The sequence below is a fragment of the Solea solea genome, chromosome 18 (genome assembly GCF_958295425.1).
Source record: "Solea solea chromosome 18, fSolSol10.1, whole genome shotgun sequence".
In the NCBI taxonomy this organism is placed as follows: Eukaryota; Metazoa; Chordata; class Actinopteri; order Pleuronectiformes; family Soleidae; genus Solea; species Solea solea.
Window position 1 is genome coordinate 18942428 of NC_081151.1, and position 23922 is coordinate 18966349.

At 42.8% G+C, this 23922-nt stretch overlaps 1 protein-coding gene across 9 annotated transcripts in view; it reads right to left on the reverse strand.

Moving 5' to 3' along the window:
• LOC131444714 (protein unc-79 homolog) overlaps nt 1-23922 on the reverse strand; it is a 31553-nt gene that overhangs the window by 3158 nt on the left and 4473 nt on the right. The window contains exons 3-42 of one of the 9 annotated variants that reach the window (XM_058615304.1): nt 22462-22616; nt 21549-21719; nt 21198-21293; nt 21043-21098; nt 20111-20240; nt 19915-19979; nt 18836-18924; nt 18095-18135; nt 17861-17889; nt 16424-16653; nt 16125-16296; nt 15770-16000; nt 15338-15528; nt 14939-15062; nt 13962-14102; nt 12482-12697; nt 12083-12310; nt 11792-11933; nt 11525-11604; nt 11291-11439; nt 11036-11193; nt 9368-9549; nt 8481-8682; nt 8212-8394; nt 7709-7777; nt 7096-7433; nt 6830-7012; nt 6585-6747; nt 6077-6226; nt 4678-5937; nt 3994-4095; nt 3484-3600; nt 3257-3359; nt 2848-2988; nt 2672-2710; nt 2425-2537; nt 2215-2300; nt 1639-1812; nt 1367-1435; nt 1162-1272 (exon numbers count right to left, since the gene is read on the reverse strand). In XM_058615304.1, the coding sequence (XP_058471287.1) occupies nt 1162-1272; nt 1367-1435; nt 1639-1812; nt 2215-2300; nt 2425-2537; nt 2672-2710; nt 2848-2988; nt 3257-3359; nt 3484-3600; nt 3994-4095; nt 4678-5937; nt 6077-6226; nt 6585-6747; nt 6830-7012; nt 7096-7433; nt 7709-7777; nt 8212-8394; nt 8481-8682; nt 9368-9549; nt 11036-11193; nt 11291-11439; nt 11525-11604; nt 11792-11933; nt 12083-12310; nt 12482-12697; nt 13962-14102; nt 14939-15062; nt 15338-15528; nt 15770-16000; nt 16125-16296; nt 16424-16653; nt 17861-17889; nt 18095-18135; nt 18836-18924; nt 19915-19979; nt 20111-20240; nt 21043-21098; nt 21198-21293; nt 21549-21719; nt 22462-22616 (6679 nt within the window). Of the gene's footprint in view, nt 1-1161; nt 1273-1366; nt 1436-1638; nt 1813-2214; nt 2301-2424; nt 2538-2671; nt 2711-2847; nt 2989-3256; nt 3360-3483; nt 3601-3993; nt 4096-4677; nt 5938-6076; nt 6227-6584; nt 6748-6829; nt 7013-7095; nt 7434-7708; nt 7778-8211; nt 8395-8480; nt 8683-9367; nt 9550-11035; nt 11194-11290; nt 11440-11524; nt 11605-11791; nt 11934-12082; nt 12311-12481; nt 12698-13961; nt 14103-14938; nt 15063-15337; nt 15529-15769; nt 16001-16124; nt 16297-16423; nt 16654-17860; nt 17890-18094; nt 18136-18835; nt 18925-19914; nt 19980-20110; nt 20241-21042; nt 21099-21197; nt 21294-21548; nt 21720-22461; nt 22776-23922 lie in introns of all 9 variants that reach the window. The other 8 variants (XM_058615297.1, XM_058615299.1, XM_058615298.1 and 5 more) reach the window with 8 other exon arrangements.

A 23922-nucleotide genomic window follows, 5' to 3' on the forward strand; every position in this document is an offset into this window, starting at 1 on the left:
ACCACCGTTTAAAAGGTCTGACTCTTCTAAGACTGCATTAATAGCAGATGTCTGTCAACACACGTTTTCCTTCTCGCCGACATATTAAACTCAACACTCTACGTATGAGCCAGGAGGCTGCCAACAATACAGGACATGGGGACAACATGTCCACAAGGGTCAAGAGGGGGGCCGGTCTAGAGAAACCCCCCCAACTGTTTCATAGTCGGTTTGGCAAAATGAGCTTAAAATTATATTTAATAGTTTCTCGTGATATCACAGTTAAGATATTCATGATGATACTTCACAGAATTACAAATTAAGAGCGCTTGTTGTGATATGGATTGATGTGCACTTCACAATAAAAGCACCTTTCTGATGCAAAATAAACCTGTTTACAGTCAAAAACGGAGAAATACATCTAAATAATAACGCTGACAACTATAATTAAAACACCAACCAAGCTTACATACATATATATATATATATATATATATATATATATATATATATATATACACATATGTAATTGAATGTTGAATGTAATAAATTGAATAATGCTAATGGTATAAAGTAACAACCAAATGTCTAATTGTTACTATTCTAAAAAAAAATATTGCTAACAAATGTATTTAGCATTATAATTAAGTCTGTGACTAAATATTATTTACATAATCGATACATCTGTCAATTATTTTCTTGATTAATCGATCAATCGGTCCGTAAAATATCAGAAAACCTTCAAAAATGCTGATCGGTGTTCGTCAAACCTGGAAAATGATGGTGTTGACGAAATGATTCACTCTTAATGATTTCTTTGTTGTCCAGAGCAAAGAAATGAAGAAAATATTCACATTTAAGAAGCTGAAACAATCAGAAATCTTGTTTTAATCCTAAAAAAACCAAACCAATGGATCAATTATCATAATAGTTGCTGATCAATTTAGTGATCAATTACTAATCGATTAATTGATTCATTGTTTCAGCTCTAATTATATTCTGTCGTTATTCTATCACCTAGTAATTTCATTATAATATGAGATTAAGTTGTGGGCCAATTTAAACACTGTTGGAAAATAAATTGTACAAACAAACAATGACTTCTATTATAATATCATCTACAAGTTTGTGCCTATTGTCACTTTGAACAAAAAAAGACGGCGGTTTAAAGAGAGAGAGTACCTTGTTGAAGGCTTTGTAACACAGGCCACATAGTTCTACGAGGTAGGAGAGGCTGAACGTGCCATACTGAATGACAAAACTCAGCAACTTGGAGAAGGGCTCCAGCAAACTCTGCGGAATGGAAGAACGGCGAAGGTTAGATATTAAAGAGTCATGGATTTGAACAAATGAGTGCGTAAAAAAAAACAACCTCCCCTTGGCTTACCCGGGTTGCATTTGTGGTCGGGATTTTCAGTAGACAAATGATAATCCTCAAACTGGAATCCATGGGGCACTAATGAAATATACACATTGTCTGCAGTGAAAAATCGACGCAAATTTGACCTCAATGGTTAAAAAAATTCAATCACAATTTTAAGAGTCTGTCCTATCGGACCTGACAAGGGCACAGCTTGGTGCTTTTTTTTTTTCCTCCATCCATAATCACATTAAACCATATCGGAGCATGACTGAGCGAAGGGAAGAGTCAATATCTACCTTCAGAGGCAGCACAGAGGGTAGTTTTGTGAGGAAGGTCTGGAACTGGTTGCAAATGGTTGTCCACAGGTTGCTCGGGGAGTCCATGGGGAGAGCCTCCATGAAGGTGGCAATGTTGTCAAGGCAGTGAAGCATTGTGCCCCCTGCTGGCAGACTCTTCTTGTTGTTCAAACCCTGGAGGGCACAGAGGCATCAACTGTAACAGGCTTATATAATGACAATTCTATGAGCGGAGATATTTCCATTTAAGCGATCATTCAGCCCTGATCAACCACAGTGCTCTTGAGGAGAGACGGGTCGGGGGGGGGGGGGGGGGGGATTTAGGACACAGATGATTTGCTTGGATGGGCTCATGCGTGCCTTTCTGTCAGTTATTTAGCTTTACAATAACCATAAACTTGTACAGTGTTGTGGGGCAAGGCAGGTTTTCTTGCATGCTCTGGTGGTTTGTTGTTTTAGATGGGCTTATGCTCCCCCCCCCCCCCCCCCATGTAGCAGGAGCCGCAAAAGCTTTGGCAAGAGCTCCTCCTGCTGGTTAAAGGACACAACGCAGATATAGATAAAGGAAAAGCCTACCTCGAGCAGCATGTTGAGGGCAGCAACCGAGCTCAGCTCATTGAAATCGATCAGGGAAGATGCGAGTGTTCTCAGGAAACTTCCATCTGGCCAGAAAAGAAAGAAAAAGGCAGTATGTCCGGTGGGAACCTTTGGAATTTGTCTAATGATTACGTAAGTAAAGTGCAGAGTCCAGGTATACTGAGAAGAGTTTCAGTGGTATGAGCAGACCTTTGATGTTGCTCTGGAAGAGTTGGGGCAAGATGCCATTGGGGGCCAGCTGGTGGAACATGCAGCGCAGGAACTGCTTGGCTACACCTGCTACATTCCCTGGGATCAACATGCTGCAACACATCACAGGGCAAACGTCTGACTTGGACAGGCAGGCACTCTTCACATGAATTATTCATCCATCGCATCTACGCACAAGCACAGCGAATGTCTGCGAGCACCGGTGTGATGGTATAAAGTCTCATACCTCTCAGCTTGTCCAGAGAAATTGGCACTGGACACCAACCTGTTAAAAAAAAAAAGTTATATCATCATTAATCATTAATAAGCTTCTGCGGGTGAGTTAGGAAACTTCATTTAACGGCGAATTGCTGTGTAGATGGGAGTTGCAGGTTGGTCACTGTTGGAGCGGGGGGGCCGTACCTGCCCACAGACTGCATGATGTCGAGGAGCATCGGAGCGGCCAAGTCAGGGCTGAGGTGGACGAACATGGACAGAACGACCACGGCGAGGCCAAGAGTCTCCTCGTCATACTCCTCCAGCACGGCCGCACAGTCTCGACACCTGGAGACGGAGACATAAAGATAAGTACTTTCATTGCAAGTATATTATGTAGAAACTAGACATTTATTTTGTATTTTGCATAGATGAATAGTTATTTTGGGGGGGGTTCTGGGATGTGTTTCATCTTCTTGTAGACAAATTCCATGTGATCTTTCCAGGACATTGCATAGATGTACATTGGGGCTGTTATATGTCATGTTATGTAATGTTCTACACCTCAAAAACGGCCTGTTAAAGTAACATCATGGCTACTGATGGAGTCGTTCACCTGTCCGACATCGTAGTGGGCTGCTCGTCGATGAACTCTTCAGGTGCAGGAACAAACATGCTCACTGTGCTGGGCGCAGAGAGCAGACTGGTTTTTGTTGGACCTGCAGAAGAAGAAGAAGGTGAATGTGAATTTCTTGCAATTCTTTGCTTGCTAGCTTGTTGATTTTGTTGTTATTTTCCTGCAGTTTTTCATGGAAATAAAAGTACTAGTCTGAAGCACTGGACCTGTTTCCCAGGTGCAGATGTTGTGCGGTGCGCTGGACTGATGCTCCAGCTGTCTCTTCATGAGCTGGCTCATGGTCAGCGCTCCCAGAGAGCCTCGCTTCACCTGGCGGTACTGAGCTGCAGGTCAGACACAGAAAACAACACCTGGGTTAAAATACCTATAACTATACTCATCCCAACAACAAGTCTGCGTATGGTCACATGGAAATAGGGAAGACACTCAGACAAAAGGAGATGGCCGGGTGTTTACTGTCTTCTGAGGAACTAAATCATTGTAAAATAAATGAATAATTCATAAAAATAATTAATTAATGATTAGGTGATTGTTCTTATAAGTTTTATTGGTTGTGTTAATGTCAGTGATGATATCATTATTTAAAATCTCCAGCTCTGATATACTGTAGATGAGACTGCACACAAGTGATATATGAAAAGTTAACCTTCCGTACGGCAACCACAGTTCGACTGAGGTTCGTGAAGAGATTATGTAACAAAGCATTTGCATCCTACTTGACACTGAAGAGCGGTGGCTTGTTTCAGGAATAGCAGCTTCGAGCGTTGGGGCTGAGGCAGACTCTCGTGGCTTTTCCAATGTTGACAGAACTTTGTGATCTGCAAGGCAACACGGGCGAATGATGGGAAGGGCATCGGCATCAGAATATATGCCACTGTATGCCAGCTTATATCCAATAATAATCAGCACTAGTGTCTCAGAAATGTCTGCCAGCAAGGATTTATTTATTTATGGAGTCTGTTTAGTGCTAATTTAATGATTGAATCTCGCTTCCTTTTTATGTTTCGTATTTGTATAATGGGCAAAAGTGAACACATAGATAGAAAACACGGCACAGGATGACGTAACTGACATATGTAGTAATTGCAACCGCATGGACATTTCAGTGCAAATACATTAATCCAAACAGCCATACATTTATTTGGAGGGAGGAAATCTAAAATCAGACACTTAGACATTAAGTCCGCATAAATATTTAACAGCGTTATTATTATAATAGCACAGAACCGAGTTGAGAAGTCTTTTTAATATATATATACTGTCTGGTAACTGTGATATAAACTATAAAATTAGATAAACACTCGTCAAGGACTGTCTTATTGTGTCTTATTTTCACTAACTGACTCACAAAATGAGTAGTGGTCACTCAAATGGGGGTCTAATCCGTCTTTTCCTCTTACCGGTTTCTGTGTTCTGCTCACCACCGAGCTTGTCGAACATGTTGAAGGTGATGTCCAGGTACTCCCTCTGGATGGCGCTGACGGCTATCTTCCTCTGCTTCCGTTGCCGGGGAACAATCTGTATCTTGAACTCGGCCTCGTCGTTGTCATCCGCGTTGTCGCCTTTGGGGTCGCTGTCCGCGTCGTCGCCCATGTCGTCGTCCTCTTCGTCGTCGCCGTACTCCTCTTCGTCGTTGCTGTTGTTACTCTTGCTTTTCTCTGGCGAGGAAAAAGGCTCTGCCTTGTCCTCTGGGATGTCCAAGAAGACAGTCCTCCCTGACGGACTGGTCCCGGGTCCCATCCCGATCTTCACCTCTTCGAGGGCCACAGATGTGTCATCCACTGAGGTGTCCGGGACATGTGGGGTCTTCCTCAGCAGGTCTCTTTTCTGCTTCAGGGTCATGGGGCTTTCATGGCAGATGTTTTCCAGTCGGTCAGGAAGATCCAAAGAGGCGCTGGGAGTCACGCCGGTTGGCTTTCTTTCCACTGAGCTTCTCTCTGTGGTCTTTCTGTCACTGGAGCAGTCCTCCACACTCACCTGAACCATTGGAGACAACTGTAGGGTGTGACTGCTCGCTGGGGAAGCAGAGATCTTTGGACTCCCATTGAATTTGGAGTTTAGGATAGTGTTTAGGTCAAATTCTTCATCGCTCTCGACAATCCTCAAAGGAGGTAATGGTTCAAACACCAAGGAGTCACTGTCAGACATGGAGAGCAGCGAGTGTTTCTCTGGAATCGAAGTGCAGTCAGAGGAGAGGTCAATGAGGTCTTGGTCTTCTTTTCCCTGAGCTGATCCCACTGACGAGCTCTGGTCCAACTTGTCCTCAAAGGTCTCCATGCAGCTGAGGCGCACCTCGGGGATGACAGGTTTCAAGATGTCAGAGTGGCCACCCCGAGAGCCTCGTCGGTCTATGGGATCATTGGCTTCCACGCGCACTGAGGAGCCGTCTGAAGATCCTTTGCCATGACGCCTGCTGCGGGACGCGGCCGACGATGGCGGCAGGACCACGGGAGGCACCTGCATGTCGCAGCGGTCAATGCATGACTTGCGTCTGTGCTCATCGAGGTTGAAGAGGATGGAGTCTGTGTTGGAGATGTCCAGAGACTTCTGCTTGTGCATGGCCTGCAGCCGCTTCTTCCTGGTGCTCTCCTCCCGAACACAGTGCAGTATGCTGTCTTGAAGGGCACTGGCTTCACGGTACTCTGACAGCTCGATTTCACCTGATAAAAATAATAAAAAAAAGAGTTTTTCTCAGTGAAGAAAACAGGACTTCTTCAACCTCAAAAAAAACACACTTTTTTTAATTTAATTTGCTCCATGTTATGATTTACTTGACCCAGAAAAACCTATGCGTCTTACTTTTCTTGGCATTTAGCTCCACTGGCTGGTACTTCACAGACTTGCTGCCGCCGATCCTCTTTAAGCGAGCAAAGAAGGTCTGGGACTCCTTGTTAGCAGCGCCAGTCGGCGTGTCATGGACGTCCGACTCATCGAAAACACTGTCCTCTTCTAAAACGGACAAATATAGAGAGAGTTCAACTTCAGCGCTGCAGTATTGACACTGTCATCTATGTGATGCATAGATATGGAGTGCATTCCTGTAACCGGGGCAGTCCTGTATTGCTACAGTCACCTATTTTAAATTGAAATACAATTTGTATTTTTAGAGTTTGTGTTATAACAAAACCAATAACACAGCTCATAGCACTTTGACACCTGTGTTGCCAGAAGGGAAGTCAAATACAGGAACTGCTAAGCAATGGAGCGTCAGCAAACGTTTGTTAACCCTCTCTCTCAAAATCTATTGCCTCATCACTTCAATGTCTCAATTACAGTTATCATAAAATCAAAAACCTTTGCACGTCACCTTTTTCCTTCTCACTGTAGCGGCTCATGTTGGAGTTGTCGCTGTAGAGGGGCCCGGCCGTGGCGTGGGGGCGACAGCTGTGATACTGGGCGTTGAGCGTGTTGATCGTGATGTGGATTAAATGGAGGACCACTTTGCTGCCGTCCATGTCTCGGTACGGGTACTGTGGATGACGGCGACATTTCGGATGTATTCAAGTCACAATATTCTGTATGTAATCACATCTGAATTCTACTGACACGCACCTTATACAGGATAACTAGTAAAGCCTTGAGCCACATCTGTCTGATGTGTGGTTTTAGCGCCCAGAGAGAGCACCGAGGTGGCTGCTGGAAATAGTGTCTCAGCTGGGGGCATGTGCAGTACTTCAACACCTGGACCACCAGAGGGAGCAGCTGCTTTCCTAAACCGATGTTATAGTCCATCACCTGGATGAAGAAGCATTCTTTAAAATAGCACCAGCAAATCTCCAACAACACAGAACATCAAAGTGGGCTTTTATTTCAGTTACTTGTGCAATTCCAGCAATGAAGGCGTTGAAGCAGGTGGAGGTGCGCATCTTCTGAGGTGCAATCATGAAGCAGCCTTCCTGTTGGTCATAGCCCAGCAGCACGTACAAGTGCCGCTTCACGGTATTGAACGCCTTGGCACTGCCAAGGTCAGCCTCGGCGCTGCTCTTGTCTTTGGCCATGAATTTCATGAGCACCATAATCAGCTGGTGGACGGTCTGGTGGTCGATGCCGGCGTCCTCGGGAAGCAGGTCTTTGATGATGGAGTCGTCCTCGGGAGACGGGGTCTGGCCTACGAGAGAGCCTGAAGCGTCAGGGTTAAAGTGAGGGTGGAAGCGTGCTGCACACGGGTGAGAGGGATGGGACGAGGTTAGGATGCAGGAGCAGGGGGGGTAACAGCAAAGAGGTGAACTCCTTTTGTTAATTTCTCTGTCTGCAATGCACATGTAAACAGGGTAAACAAAACATGACTAGGTCTTTTTGTTTATTTTCATCTTCCATGTCGAGTAAGGGATGAAAGAACAATGACTGTTGTTGTTGCTTTTTCCGTGTTTCACGTTAGATTTTCATATAAATAGTAATACTGTATGTTTTCAGATTTGGATTGTCATTTACCTGGCAGGACTTTGTCTATCATATCTCCCAGTGTCGGGGCAGACTGCTCTTGTCTCGTAAGCCTTAGAGCTAAAAACCACATATGAAGAACACAATTTAGGAGAATGCACAGGGGAGGTTGCACATCAACACATGCACACGGGGAAACAAGAAATCTCTCTACATAGTCTTTATAGAGAGAGATCCTTCCTTGTAAAACCAAGTATCAAGCAAAATGAGCGCCACATATCACCAAATGAGTAGAGAAACGTGAGGAAAATGGGACCAGACTGTAGTCAAATGGGTATTTGTGAATAATAAGATTTCTTTCACCCACTGAGGAGAGAAAAAGTGTAAAAATATCAGTAAAGTTATGATTTGCAGGTATAATGTCATTTTTGAAGAAAGGTTTTGATGGTTTATAACGTGTCAAAAGCTATTTGCAAACACCGTTTGACTAAAGACGGTATGAAAGTGACAAATGTTAAGATTCAAAAGCTGACTGACTGATCTGTGCTACTCACGAATTCGGTTGCTCACTGACTCGGGGAATGAAAAGGCCCGTTTAAACTCAGCAGGGCCTCCCCTCACGCTGTCACGCAGCGAACGCACGCTCTTCTGCTGATTTCTGGCAAACCGGGCGCGCCGTATCTTCCACATCGCCGCGTCGCTCAGGTTGGCTACGTTGGTTCGTACGGCTGTGATGGCTACAAGAGGAGGGGTTACAAACAAACGTGATGTTTTTGTGACAAGAAGTGTAAATCTGAAGGGTGACAATAAAGATTCTGCTCACTTGTGGGGAAGGGGAACTCCTTGTTGCAGTCCAGGTGTAGCTGGGCCTCCAGGGACAAGGTTTCAAAGCGGTTGACAAAAAACTCCCAGCTAAGAGCAGGGACGTCTTTCTTCAGGAAGTGCAGCAGCAGGAGTTTGCTGAGAATGATCGGTCGATCCCTCACAACCGTGTCGAACTGGAAGTCCAGGCACAGACACAGGCCCTGAAAAATACACGGCACTTTTCAACTGACAAGGAATAAAGCACACACTGATTTGAATGAATCAATGGGTGACCTTCATAACGATACCTTGTAACAACACGTTTCCTAAACTGTTTAAAACTGAGTGTCTCATAACAATGTGTTCATTAATTAATCAGTGTTTGTAACCAAAATAAAGAATTGTAAACTAAACTACTTTCCTCAAGCATTTAATTTAATTTAATTTAATTTAATTTAATTTAATTTAATTTAATTTAATTTAATTTAATTTAATTTAATTTAACAGCAAAGCCATTCTGTGTTTCTCGTCACTTATCTGACAAAACGTATGCAAGAAGTTTATAAACTTCTTTTTAAACTTTTGTTTCAGACTCACATTCACTTTTGTTCCAGGGCATGTAGGCAAGTGTATGCTTGATTTATGTTAAGGTTTACTAATAAAATTCATAGACATAGCTAAACAAGTATGACGTAAATGCATATACTGTAGATATATTCCTTCATTACTCCTTTTCACCATAGACTTTCCAAATGGTAACTTTTGTAGCACAGGGACACATGCACCAATGAGATTTAATAATAATGACTTGTAATAATTCATGTATAACACATTTTTTGTTCTTTGTGCTGTGTGAAGGTGTGATGGTGTGACGGTGTGACGGTGTGACTGTGTGACGCAGGGCACCTGCAGGGCTGGCCTCTTTATGGTGTCCAGGAGCAGCCTCGCCCGGGTGGCCACGGCCGGGTTGACGTCCTCCACAGACGCCAGGAAGCAGCAGAAAGCGTGAGCCAGGGAATATTTCAGCAAGTGGTTTTTCGTCACCGCGCCGATGTCCAGGAACCGACACAGCACAGCCACCTTCTCAACTGGTTTCCATGAGAAAAAACAGGGACAAGGAACACAGACAGATAACACAGTAAGCTCAATCATATATCGTTATTTCATATCACAGAAGTCATTATTTTTCTGTATCAACATATTTGTCCTTACATTGTGCAAGGGTGAATAAGCAGAAATTATTATAGGAATTGAATGATGATAATATTTAATTCAATTCCAAACCCATTCAGATTGTAAGTACCACTCCAGCGTGTGTAAGTGAATGGTGTGTAGTGTGACGTTGTGTTTACATCACATTACACACAATGATCCAAATCCCCCAATGTGTGAAAAAAACAAGAATGCACAATAAAGATCTTCCTATAAATGCCAATTAAAACCTAAACAAAATGTGACGCTTTATTCTGAAATCCATAACCTCTCACCCTTGTTGTGTTGATTGGTAGCGCCTAGTGTTGACCATTAGGTGGCAGTGTGGGAGTGACAAGACATGCCAGAGCAGAGAGCCTCAGGAATACAAATGTTTCCATGTAAATTTGTCCTTTGCAACAAAGCGAATAACCGGGTACATGAACACACTTCAAGTATATATATGCTCATGTTCATGATATAGATGGACAGCTTTTTTCTGGCAGTCTATATTTTTACAAAGTAGACGGATAAAACAACTGAATTTATCTTATTCTCTCAAGTATTTATTTACACAATAGTCTAATAATTGTGCTCTTTCTAAGAAATATTCATCATTGTATGCGTGGGTCCACTGTTAATCCGTTCCACTCTGCAGTTCCCCTATATCTATACAAGGAGTCAGAGGGCCTGTCCTCTGCCTCTGTCTCAAGGTCATAAACCTCCTCTCTGCCAATCACAAGGCGAGAATAACCTGATTAATCCCACAATGGCCCTTTTGCTGCCGGTTTGAGCCACACGGTAACCATGACAACGGACGGGGCGATGTGAGCAAGCAGTAGTTTAGGTAATGCGTTGCATAAATGGTTCCTCTCATGATTCATTCACCACAATTCGACCGGCGCTCACAAAACACATCACTGGAGCTAAAAATAAGACTATTTTAAGATAATTTAGTAACACCAAGATGAGCTTGATGCTGTGTTTACACCTTAATATGAGGCTAGATAGACTCACCAGCCACTCAATTATTTTATTACTCCAGTGTATGTAGCCCATCTGCTTAGAGGCTGGAGGCGTCTCCTGCATATCTTAGTTGTAATTGTTGGGAACCACTTTCCCCCCGACAATAATTTCAAACTCGTCAATTCTCACCTGACTTCTGGCATTAATAAAGCATTTTGGCTCAAAGGAAGTACTTCTCACTATATATATTATCTTTTTGGATCATTCTAGGTTAACTCTAGAGAAGGTTGTGTGGGAAAATCCCAGTAGATGAGCAGTTTCTGAAATACTTAAAGGAATACTAGGTACAGGTGTGAATGTACAGCGCATGGTCATGACGGTATATAGGTTTTGCATATGACATTCTCCGTCTCTCACCTGCTTCGAAGCGTATCTTCCAGTCTTTGCTGTTAAAATTTGAGTTGATGTGGTTCCAGAAGATGTCGGCACCATGAGACAGGGAGAGGGCGTGCAGGAGCAGAGGCACGGCCAGAGAGGCCAACTGGCAAAACTCCGACTTCAGCATGGACCAAAGACTGAAACACACATGCCACAAATGAACATCAATAAGCAGATATTTCCATCCACTTTCATCCTCTTCTGTAACAGAGCGGAAAAAATATGAGAACACACCAAGGAATGAGCATCTTTTCCTGGATGTACGCCAAAAACTGATGGTGATCCTTGCAGGCGAGGTACAAACACTCTCCGTGGAGACACAGGGTCTTCAGACAGTTCAGCATGTTGAACAAGATGTCAGGCTCTTCAAACTTGGACATTTCCTGGATATAAAGGAGATATCGACATGGTGAAGCGTTCTTGAGTCGCTCCGTCCTGCCTGTGCTGTCAGTCGCTGAACACAAGTACCTGCAAGATGGTGTATATCAGCTTCAGCGACACGGGGAGCTGGTGGTAGGAGAATTTCTTATCAGAGTTGTTCTTCATGGCTGGAAGGAAAAGACAAGACTTTATACTGAAACATGTCATATTACAGCAGAGGGTGAGACTGAAATGTATGTCTCACATGTCTGTAGAGTTATTTTGGTATATAGTCAAAAGGGTCAAAAGCTCATGGGGATTTTTTTCTCTTAGATGGCGCTAGGTTTGATGTTCGTGTGTAGGACTGACACATACGTGCATCCTCAGGAGAGTTGACAGTGGTGTTGTCAATGTGCGCGTCACTTGGGTTGTCTCCCTCCTCACTTTCATTTTCGGTCCCGATGGAGAAGTTTGACTGAGGCAGAAGCAAAGTTTCCTCCAAACTATCAGTGGGTTCCTGCAGAGGAAATGAAACACCCCCGTCATGTTTCCACATCATTGGTGACTCACCCGGCCACGATATTCGCTTGCATAATTCTTCTCAAAATCAAAAGGTATGAGCATGGTTTATGCTTTCTGTCAATTCATTCATGCTGTGTGTCTCACCACCAGGCGTATCTCTTCCTGGGGGGTCAGCCTCTCCAGGAGCTCACAGGCAAGCTGGTAGCACAGGATGCTGGACTGGCACAGGCTGCACTCCAGGGCCTTCTCGTCCTTCTGGCAGGTGTGTGAGCCCCCCCACGGGGCCTGAAAGACATTGTTGATAATGCCGACAATATCCTTTCCCAGGCCGCTGTCTAGACCCAGCATCACACCGTCGTCCTGGAGCTCCATCTGGGACAGCATCCGGAGACAACAGGGGACAAAAAAAGTGGGACATGGTGTGCCATTATAAAGGTTCCCTGTCATTGTGCTTTGTCACTTTCCGTCTTATGTGGCTTATTTTCTTATTTGTACACACATTTGGCATTTTGGTGACATCATACATACAAACAGTTCAGTCACCTGCTTCAGAATGAGGTCAAACATGAGGATGAAGCAGCCGAGGTTCATGTCGTCATCATCGCAGTCCAGATCCAGGGCACAGTGGCCGGTGGCGTGACCCAAGTTTTTAAAGGGGCTGCAGCGCAGGGGGCTGCGGAACGGGCTCCTGAAGGGACTGGGGAACGGGCTGAGGGTGTTGTGCTGCCCGCGGCGTCCTGGATCCGACACCACACTCACCTAAAGGCAAACAGCACATCATTGGACAAAGTAAAACATATCGTATCTCATATTAAACCTGAAGCAGTTATGCTTTCTAATAGTTTTCCCCCTTTAGAGCCATAAATATTGACACAGGACGACTTTTATATATAATTTCAGTGATAAGTCTAATCCTTATCCTAAACGGGCCTCTGATCAATTGACACAAATAAGTCTATTAACAACTGTTAAGTCATGAGTTGACTGTTTCGTTTCTTTATTTTTTGGGTACATTTAGACTAGTTAGATTAGATTTTTGTAGCATAGAAGGGCGTATCAGGGGGTGGGTGTGGCAACCCAGGTTCCTGTAATGCAGGTAAAGAGAGACAGGCTAATCAGGAGAGTCAGAACACCTGAGGAGGCTTTGATTAGGAGGATCTCTTGGGCAGGTGAGGTCCTATTTTAGGACTAGAGAATCAAACAGGAGAGATTTGTGTGTCAATGCTTTGGTAACAAGTGCAGTTAAATTTGGTGGCTCTATCTCGTCAGTCTGGGAACGGTTGTTCATTTACTTTTCATGTGAATTATGTCTGTGAATCGAGGGGATTACCAACTGTTGAAATTATGGTTTAGACTGGATTGGCAATGTGATGAGATTGTGTGGCGTTGTTCAAAATATTCTGCAATCTAGTGTTTGCTTGAGTTGGAGTGGTTGGTATAACAATTAATAATTGTTATAGATTTGATTTGTATCTGATTTGATTAATTTTCTTTGTTTTTAAATATGTATAAAATATGTAATAAGTAAAAGCGAGCAAGGTAAATCCATTTAATGCACTACATATACTAAATATTAGAAGGTAATTAAATGTAATTTGTTAAGAAATAGATTCTAAAGATACTTGTTTTGATCATTTAATAAATAGATTACTTATCATAATGGGAAATTATATTAATACACTTAATATCTAATCTTCTAATAATATTTGACATAACACGCAAGGGATTGCTAAAATTAGAGTGATTCATACATATTTCACCCCACTGGTAGTAACGATGAATGATTTTGGCACGATTATGCTGAATGCAGTCATTTATTTGATTTACTAACTTCATTTTCTTTCCAGGTTGTCAACCTATACGTACTGTATTCAGTGATGCCAATAAACGGATGAAATTGTATGGAGTTGGTCAGCGACAACAACTATTCAGGTAATCATTTTGTTTTTGTAATATACAGTTTCTGGATAATTTGTGGAGAGAACTGTTGAGAAATGGTACTGAGCATTGCAGTCCCCCTCACCCTGCGAGGACCAGTGTTGCCAGTCAGATCTGAGGTATGAGCCTTCCTCTGATTGGCCAGCTCCTTCAAAGAGTTCACGCCATCGGAGAACATCCCGATCAGAAGCTGAAGCGGCACCACGATGTCCAGCTCTGACAACACCTTCATCCAGACAGAACACACACAGCATCAGGTCACCACAACCAAAAAAAAAATCTGTTTTTGTACTTACAGTATAGTTATATTCATTATAGGAACTGAGGTTTAATAATATGCTGGACCTAAATACTTATATACTAGATATTTCAATAGCAATGGACTTTTCAAGAAATATGGTCCCACTTTTTGTTGACAAATATGATTTTTAAGGAACCCGACTCATTTATAATGATTGACCCTTAAATATAAACTTACCTTACTTTTAAATGACCTGCACACCACAGAGAAACACCGTGTGAAGAAAAACATGTCGCCTCAAACTATGCGCCACCTCCCAGTCTGATATGAATGTGACCCATTTACTGAGGGTATGTTAAGGGTACTCGATTTAACCCATTGGTGACATAAAACTTGAAATAGATCCATGTATACAGGGCAGCAAGCTGTGGTTGCATATGCGATGGAGGGAGAGATCGCTCCTGTCTCCCTCAGTGTCATTCAGCGATCCAGATCCATATTAGCAGGGCTTCACACTCCGTGACAGCCTGTTCAATTCACACTCGCTGTGGACAGAACCACAGGATGTGAACTAGACCTGCGATGATGTGTGTGTTCTTGTACGGTTACCTTTTAAGGGCCTTTTTAGGACCTTTGCCAGAAATACTGACCTTATCACCTTATCAGGACCAGTGGTCCTCATCTCTGAGGATCTGGTTAAGTTTAGGGCTAAGATTTGAATTGTGATTGGGTTAAAGTTCGGGATAAGGCTTTGGTTATAGGCTGTCCCAATGAGAGAAAGGGAAGATGCGTGAACCTGTGCGTGCGTATGTGTGTCTTACGTGCAGCCACAGCAAAGCCTGCTCTTGCACAGACGCTGGGTAGCCAGAAAATCTGCAGCTGATGAAGCCAAACATCTCCTCCATGGAGAAAGGCAGAGGGCACAGCTCAATATCGAACATTTTGCTGTAGTGAGAAAGAAAATGTAAAATAACTGTAAAGAAATGAAGGAAAACAAGAGGTTGCATACATCTATGTCAAAATCTTACATATTATGTGTTCTTATGATCGGTACCACAAGCAGAATATAGTAACACCGAGATATACTTGTATGTGTATCTTGAATGTGCCAGTTAATGAAAATGTACTTTTAACAGACCCAAAAACATGACCTTGTTAATGAGTTATCGGATATGCAAATTGCTGTAGAACAGCAAAGAGAAAGGAGCAAGAGGACTTACCTGAGCACTTCTCGAAACTCTTTGAGCTGGTGGTCAGGCACCTCGGTGCGGATGGCCTCCAGCCACTCCGGCATGAAGCACTCCCATAGTGGCTGGCTGATGACATTGTAAGGTATCAGACACAGGATGCGGTTCAGGCCCTCTTTCAACTGGGTCACCGTGCTACATGACTTGTCCCAGTAGCCTCCTACCTGGAGGGAAGACCAATAATGTTTTATTAAACATCAGTTGTCAGTGAGATCCTGACATTGTTATTTTTCTTATAGCTGGTTAAAATGTGCTATATCTATAAAATAAACATGTGCTAGGAGGCAAACTGCATCATGATTTACTACATTTTTATTGTACTTTATTCGCAATGATGGTCATGCTGACCCTTTACTAGCACTGTGCACGTCCTCAACCACATAATGTATGATTAATCACCCTTACCCTGGCAAATTCAGCAGGTTTGGGCAGCAGACACATGACCATGACATCGAAGCGCACTTCGCACACCGTCTTTAGCCACTTGGTGACAAATTGGGGCTTTAGCTTTTCCACCAGGCTCCCAACCTCATCATCCATCATATAGGCAGTGGAGTGAAACCACTGAAAGACCATGCTGACAAGCCGGGCCAGACTCTCCGTGGGCGTGTTCTCATTGGGGGTACACAGGCTTACCTGCACACATGTCAGAGTAATCTGTATAGCAAGCATGATAACAATCCACGTACTGTACACGTTCTCATCGCAGCCCCCTCTGTTATTGAAAGACACAGTTGCATTACAGCCTGTGATTACGCACCAGGAACCAGATGCCAAACTGACTGAGGAGTCGCTGGTCGTGCTGGTCGTCCTCCTTGTTGTCAAACTCGATGTTGTCCAGAGAATGGTGGGAGGTGGACAAGCCCATCTGACGACGCTTGTTCATCTCAAACTCTCGCTGTTCGGCGTGAATTTCTGCCTCTTTGAGAAGACTTTGTGGACATAGAGAGGGCGAGAAGAGACATTGAAGGACATGACACCACATTAATGATATAAATCTTCATGTGGATTATGTTTTTATACGACACTCGTTTGTTAGTGTAAACACTGTGAATGTACCTTATGACAGCTTCCACAGTGCAAACCAGCTCCTCCGCGCCGCACTCCCGCGTGTTGATAGGAGGGGGCGAGGTCTGGTACAGATGGGTCTCCGCCGCAGCCCCCACCTCGCTGCTGTGGTGGTTGACATGGCAACGCTTGCAGTAGCGGACAGGCCGGTTGCCATGGCGCCCACAGCAGCCAGCTGAGAAGCAGGTGACCACAGCCCTCCTAACATGAGAGCTACAGTTCTACAGTGCAAAGCCAAGAAAGAGGAGGAGAGGAGGAGGAGGAAGAAGAAGATGAAGGAGGAGGAGAAGAGATCCTTTTAATTTCTATTTTTGGCAGCAGGCAACAGTAAATCAGCCAATAATGATGAGCCTCTAAAAATAAACATATCTCCAGGTCTCACAAACCAGCTAACTGCTCTTACACTTTATTATTTCCCTCTGCTGTGTATCCTTGCTCAGCAAAGTTGATCTTTGTACATCTGCAGCAACACAAACGTCTTTATGTGTCCCAATGGTGTCTCAGGTTTCTAAAAATAAATAGCACGGCACTAGGGGAGCATCCTAATCTGATCAGCCTCTAATCTCATGCCATTAGAGGGATGCAGTGCACCCTATCAAATTAAGATATCTGTCCTCTGATGGTCAGTTCTCATTCTCTTATCCAGCTTTTGACAACAAAAAAAAACTCTTTTCAGCCGCTACTGGTGATGTTGTTGCTTAAAGTGTCTTCTATCTTTAGTGCTGTGGCGTATTTATAAATAGCTTTCCTTAGATAAAGACCACCGTCTCCTGGTTATGACAGATCTGCCGTAAAAAAAACCCCACGTGAGCATTTAAAGAGCTCTCAGGAACAGGTGGATCAATATCTGATAAGAAAGGAAGCTGTTAAATAATAACCAGCATAGTGGCCAGCTGTTGCCCCTGACAACATCAGTCAACTGCTCAGCCTGACGGGAATACCTGAGATTATCTCAGCCTCAGTTTTCCACGTGTGTCTCTGGAAACCATTAGGAAGCCGTTGTGCCCTTGGCAGTGCATTCATCAACAATAGACTAACATCACACACGCCCAGCAGCTTCGTTTCAGTCAATGTGGCCTTTATCAAGCCACTTCAGTAATTTAACTCCACAATGGAGAAATACATTCTGGTTCGCTAATAACTTACCTTGCGATGGATCACAGATAAAACTAGTTTTTACCAAATATTTCCAGAATGAATTCAATTTGTTTGTTTCTGTTTTCATTGATTAACAACATGTACTGTTTAATTTAATTTAATTTAATCAGCAATGACAACATAATGTCTGCAAAGGTTATATTGTTCTAAGTAAAGAGAAACACTGGGAAAGGTAATATCATGCAGTAACGGGGAAAAGTCACATTTAAGACGAGCAAATGAGAGAATATGCAGTGACATTAATATAAAGTTGCATTTTAAACATCTTACCTTCTTTTGACAAATGGCTGATATCTCTGCTGTACAAGAAATAACAAACATGTTCAATTTGAACAGGATAAAATCTACTTTTCATGTCAATGTATCACATTGCGGCACCAAAAACATCCTTCTTTAGTTTACTTTGGGTACAGATTATATTCTAGATAGTCTATATCTGTGAGGTGCAGGACAGATGGAAACAAATTGTCATACTCAAAGACTTTTTTGTTTGTGTTTGCTCACCTTGAGGAAGGAGTACATCAACAAGCCATTCAGCATGGTCTCTGAAAAGGTGAAAGAGGAAATCTATAAACAATGCTTTATTCACAGTCCCCTTTAAAACATATGTATACTGTAGGTCAATCTGTTTTACACGCTCCGCTGCACAGCGTTGGAACACAACATTTTTTCAGAGGAATGCAACGCTGTGCTTCTGTGAGGAAATAGTTTGTTTTGCTGTTGTTGCTGGTATTACTTCCTGATCGTCCTGCTTCATTTAGCTGTTCCTGCGCTCGTTCGTCTGTGTTGCTGCAGCCACGTGTGGTCTTCAAATTCCTGATGTCCCACCAACACTCCACACCCCTTATCAAGACCCAAATCAAATGAAATGTTTTGAGCCACCTCTCTGCTTGTTTAAAAGTGTTTTCCTGACCTTACTATTCTAACTAAATCTAAAAAAAAAAAAATGTACTTCATCAGATCATCCACCTGCCTAGTCATAACCTGCTTTTGTGTTCTGTACCATTAACTCAAATCCTAAATGTTACACACTGGAGGAAAGAGAAACAATTGCCTGTGTGGTTTTGTGATGATGAACTCATTATCTGAGCAAGGGTTTTACGTAACCATGGCGATGTGTTTCCCTTGGGTTAAAGAGAGCAATAATGAGGCACGCAGTGGGTGATGTATGTTTGGAATGACATCTTATTCAAGGAGGAGGGAAGAGGATCTGTCAGTCGGAGAAAATGAGTGAAACATACATACCCTGCTATCCTCTGGCTGCACTCCTCACATATATAAAGAGGGGGGGGCTTGTCTCCCAGGGCAACAGATAAAGTAGGATCTATACACATCTGCAAAATAATACAGGATTTAAAAGTTAAACCTATGCACATTAATGTTTTATTTTTGTCAGTCCTAATCATTTGAGGACTTTTGTCATTTCTATAAAGTCTCTAATTAGGTATGTCACTTTAATTGTCACTCACTGACCCCCCCTTACTTTCCCAAAATAAATATTAGAAGACCATCCCCTTAGCAAAAAGAAAATAATGCCAAGTCTACTATATTTCTTATTTTTTTTATGAATTAAATGCAGTTCCTTAGAGTACATTTCCATGTGCCACTGTCTGTCTCATGCTGTGGTACCGTCGTGTATATTAAGATATTGCCAAAGAAATCATATAATACCTACACTGTGTGGATGGCTGCGTGCATATGTTACACTCCACTCTTTTGCAACCTGTGCCTGGCCCTGCGTTAAACTCCGATGCTCATGGCCTCAATGGTCAGATGGTGCACTGTAATTTAGTGATGCCACCCTATCCTCAAGGGCTGTGCGGGGTCAGTACTTCCAATTACGCCCCCCCCCCTCCCCCTTTACCCCCTCCACGCTCTTGGTAATTGAAATCAGGCTCCTGTCCGTGCACCAGCTCGTACTCTATTTGTCAGTTTTGAGTACAGTTGAGTAAAAGCAGACAGAGCAGATAAAGCAAAGCAGCAGCAGGAGCAGACATAGTGTAACGTAGCACTGGCGCTGATATCATTACCCCTTTCGCACAGCTGCCAGGGGCATGGACTGATTTATTTACCGAGGGGCTCAGGAAAGCAAAAACGGCATCTCGCATGGTTGAACTTGGCAAGGCAATCTGGCACATGCTTCATGCATTCCCAATGAGGTGTTCCAGTGAGGCAGTGCACTCTGCTAATCTATCCTCTTTAAGTAGCAAGGTATTGTGAGCATAAAGAAATGAGGGATCTGTTTTATGCATCCAACAACCATAAATGTACCAGTGATGTTTAAAAGGCTTCATTTCCGTGCATATATTTAAGACTGAATTCACCTTGACAGCAGGTTTATTGATTGCATTGTGGCATTCGATATGTTGACAGTGGATGGGATTCCAGGCTGATCCAGGACGAGAGGCAGAAAATTGTTGGTAGGGGAGGAGAAAACGGGAGAGAAATGGGAGATAAATTAGATCCGTGGTCAGTTCAAGGACAGATAAAGCAGCAGATGTGACATTAAGAGAATCTGACCAGTGTACTGCAGCCCTCTGTATTCACTGATGGCTCCTGGGGGCTTCAGGTTGGGCCAGTAATGAAATAGCATTTGCACAGCGGGGGGTTTTACTTGGGATGGTCCATATGATATGACATAAAGAAGGTCCTGCATACAAAGTACACATCAACAGCAATTATTGTGCAGTGCAAATGATCGGAGACGATAATTAAACATTACCAAATGGAAATCAACAAGTTTAACATTGTTGTTGAAACATGTTTTATATCCATCTGTAAGGACTGATCTAATATGAGTGATCTGAGTATTAGAGCCAAATAAAATAGGAAAAGAATTTAACCTTTCAAGAATAAAATCGTTATATTATGAGAATAAAGTTGGAATATTAAAAAAAGGCTAGGCTAGCACTAGCTAACCGTTAGCTATACAAAAGACTGGCTTAAATTCTTTTAAAAAAAATCATCTGATATAATAATTACAACTTTGTTCTCATAAGATTACGCCATTATTCTCATAAGATTATGACTTTATTCAGAACAGATTAAAAACGAAATGTCTTTAGTGTGGCCCTAATACTTCATCGTAAAAAACAAAACAAAGAAATTAATATGAAGCTAGCATTAGCTAACCGTTAGCTATAAAAAACGCTGGCTTAACTTCTTTAAAAAATTTGGTTTTAGGGAAAGTTAAGTGCTTTTTTTCTCACAAACTAAATAGAATGTTTTTACTACATTTTATTTTCACTCTTGAATAAAACCAGTTTAGCTTTTTTGTTGTTTGTTTCTACTGTTTCTGCCAGGCTAACACTGTAGCTTTATACTTAGCTTCCATAACTATTCTTATACAGGGTCAAAGGGAGCTATGAAACGTTCGGTAAAGAGTCATTACCTTGAGGCAATTCAGTAAGTTAAAAGCATTTTTTTTCACTAGATATATAGAGAAGAAATACCTTCCACACTTCCTGTTTGTGCTTCATCAGACACTCCAGCAATTGACAGTGATATACTAAAAAAGAAGTAGAGACCAATATACTGTAAGTAGAGTGCCAGTATACAACATTTCCATGTAGATCACATTTACATGCTTCCAAACTTGGTGGTTTACCTGGATTTGATGTGTACTGCATTGCAATCATTAGCATGGAGGAGGCAGAAAAATTCACATAAGCTGGAACGCCACCATCTCTTCTAGTGGAGCCCACTGCAGACGAGCAAGGAAGAAAAAGAACCAAACATCACGATCACTTTCCATTCTCTTCAAAATGGTTATGATATTGAAGCATTGGTTTATAATCCAGAGAGTGCACGGGTGGCTTTGAAAGCTTAAGTGCCTAGAAGCTGCAATTTCATGGTGTTTTGTTCATTTATCTAGACATATCACAGATTATAGGTTGGGTTTCATTGTTGCAGGAGGGGATAGTGTTGTGTTAATTATCTTGTGATAGATCATACTTACATATCGCCATAGGAAGGAAAGATGTGCTCAGGTACTCGATGATGTCTTTGTGCAGGAAAGGGGGGAAAGTGGCTAAAGTGGAGATCATTGTATAGGGCAGAGTGCTGAGAATATCGTCACTGAGAAAGGGCAGGAGGCAAGTTGTTGTATAAAATATGGACTGTCCCAGATCTGATGAGAAAGGAAAAAGGGGAAAAAAGACAAGAGATATACAGACACTCATTCAATAAACATACAAAACTACATACAGTATTCACATACTGTATGCAGCCACATGGTGCAACGTAAACATTCAGTCATTTAACAGTTCAAACAGTGGAGGAAAAAAAAAAGAGAACATCTGGACTTTGAGCTTCTGGTGTGGGCAGAGAGCTTTCTTTAAAAGCCAATGAACTAAAGTTTGCCCTCAGGAAAAGCAAAGCAATCTAGTCAAGGAGATGGGTTTCATGCTTTCGAGCTTTTTTTAACAGTGGTAAAATATTCATGAAAAATAAGAGCACAGACTGTGATGTAGACATCAGCTCGTGGAAAACAGTGTGGAAATTCTCACAAACGGTACTTCTAAATGCATCAAAAACAAATTACATTTAGCTGTATGCAAGTTTCATTGAACTTATATATTTGCACATGACAACATAAGGGAAACATTTCTCCCACTTTACATAACGAACATGCATTCAAGTATGATACACAGAAGAAAAGGCCTATGTCTGGTGTATCCAATGGCTTATGAACGATTAAGTTGACAGGATCCAGCGTGCTCCCAATCACCCCATGCATCCCTCAAGATCCTCAGCGGGACTTCTCTCTCTTCCCGTTACAAAAGAGGCCAAAAAAGCAGCAGTAGCTTCATGCAGGCCAGACGGCTCTGGGATGATGATGACAAACAGTGGTGCACTGGGCCTTGACTCACCATGCTGACCGTGCTGCAGCAGGGGCACCAGGTCAAGCAGGGTCACGAGGGTCACATAGAGGCCCTGATAGTCCAGAGAGGGGTACTCTGAGAGCTGCGCGTCCCGACTCTGCTGCCCCTGCCCCCCGCGGTCTGATGGGGCATCGCGCAGAACGCTGTAAAGGAGGGAGCGAGTAACTGTAGGGTTGATGGAACTGACTTGTGGTCTTAGAGATGGGGTGAGTGGGAATGGCACAGGAAAAAGACACATGGTCATGGGCACGGCCAAATTGGAAGCTTCCTGGTTCTCCTTCCTGCCTGTGCGGGACAGAATGCTGCTCCGGGGCGGGAGGGGAGGGAGGGGAGGGTAGGGGAGGGGAACAAGGGAAAAAAAGAGACAACAAAGACACAAAAAAACAGCACATTACATTGAAATGGCACTACAGAGACAGCGTAAATAGAAAAAAACAAACCCAGATAAACCCCACATAGGATGCAGTGTCTCACTATTTGACTCTATCACTGAAGGCACAGGCAATTTGTCCCTGCTTTGTCGGTTCAGAGTGACTTTAATTCACTTTCTTAACGTTTTGTCTGTCTTTGCACTTGGACAAAAAAATAAAAACATGAGCACAAACTGATATGATCACTGCATCTCATGCGTATCTGGTGACAAGGAGCAAAAATATAAAAAATGGCATGTTTTCAGTGGCAACCCCATACTTCTCCAAAAAGGGACAGTGCAAGTGACTGTCCCTCAATGGCTGCCGTTGTCCAATCAGTGAGGTGGCTACCGTGCACATGGGCCAATGAGCCACACCCTTTTGTTGTTGTTGTTGTTGTTTTTTCAAAAAAGAAATTTCCTTGTCTTTGGTGGGGCTGTCAAGGATGGGAGTGACACCAAATTGGTTTGGGAAAATACAGAGGTGACACTTTTGAAACATGCTTCAGCCAGTAATAAACATGTGTGTGAGGTTAGATCAAATGCTCCTTGGTCACAGCACATGTTTATTGCACCAGAGAAATAATGTCCGTATGCGTACATTATGATACTGTACCAGTATCATCAGGAGAAATAATGAGATCCAACAGGCATATGGATTCAGGTTTCTAAAATAAATGTAACGACTAATCTACGGTAGAGGAGGAAACTATAATGACAAAGGAATAGGTTGTATCAGGGGAGATGACTGGTAGCATTATGTTTGTGAGCTAATGCAAGATGGACAATTGTGTTTGCTGTCCCTTGGGGGGAGGGTGGTGGACATAATCAATTTTAAGAAAGGGGGGAAAACAAAAGCAAAAACTAGTTGGGTTGAGTGTGGAGTGTCTAGGGAGAAGGAGGGGGGAGGGGGTGGCCAGAGAGCATTGCTCTTTTTATATATCTAACTGTTCTAACAAAGCAATTGATTGGGATTTATCACGAGAGCCCAGATCATTAATGTTGATTTTCTTTTTTTTTCTTTTTTTTAATTGCTATTA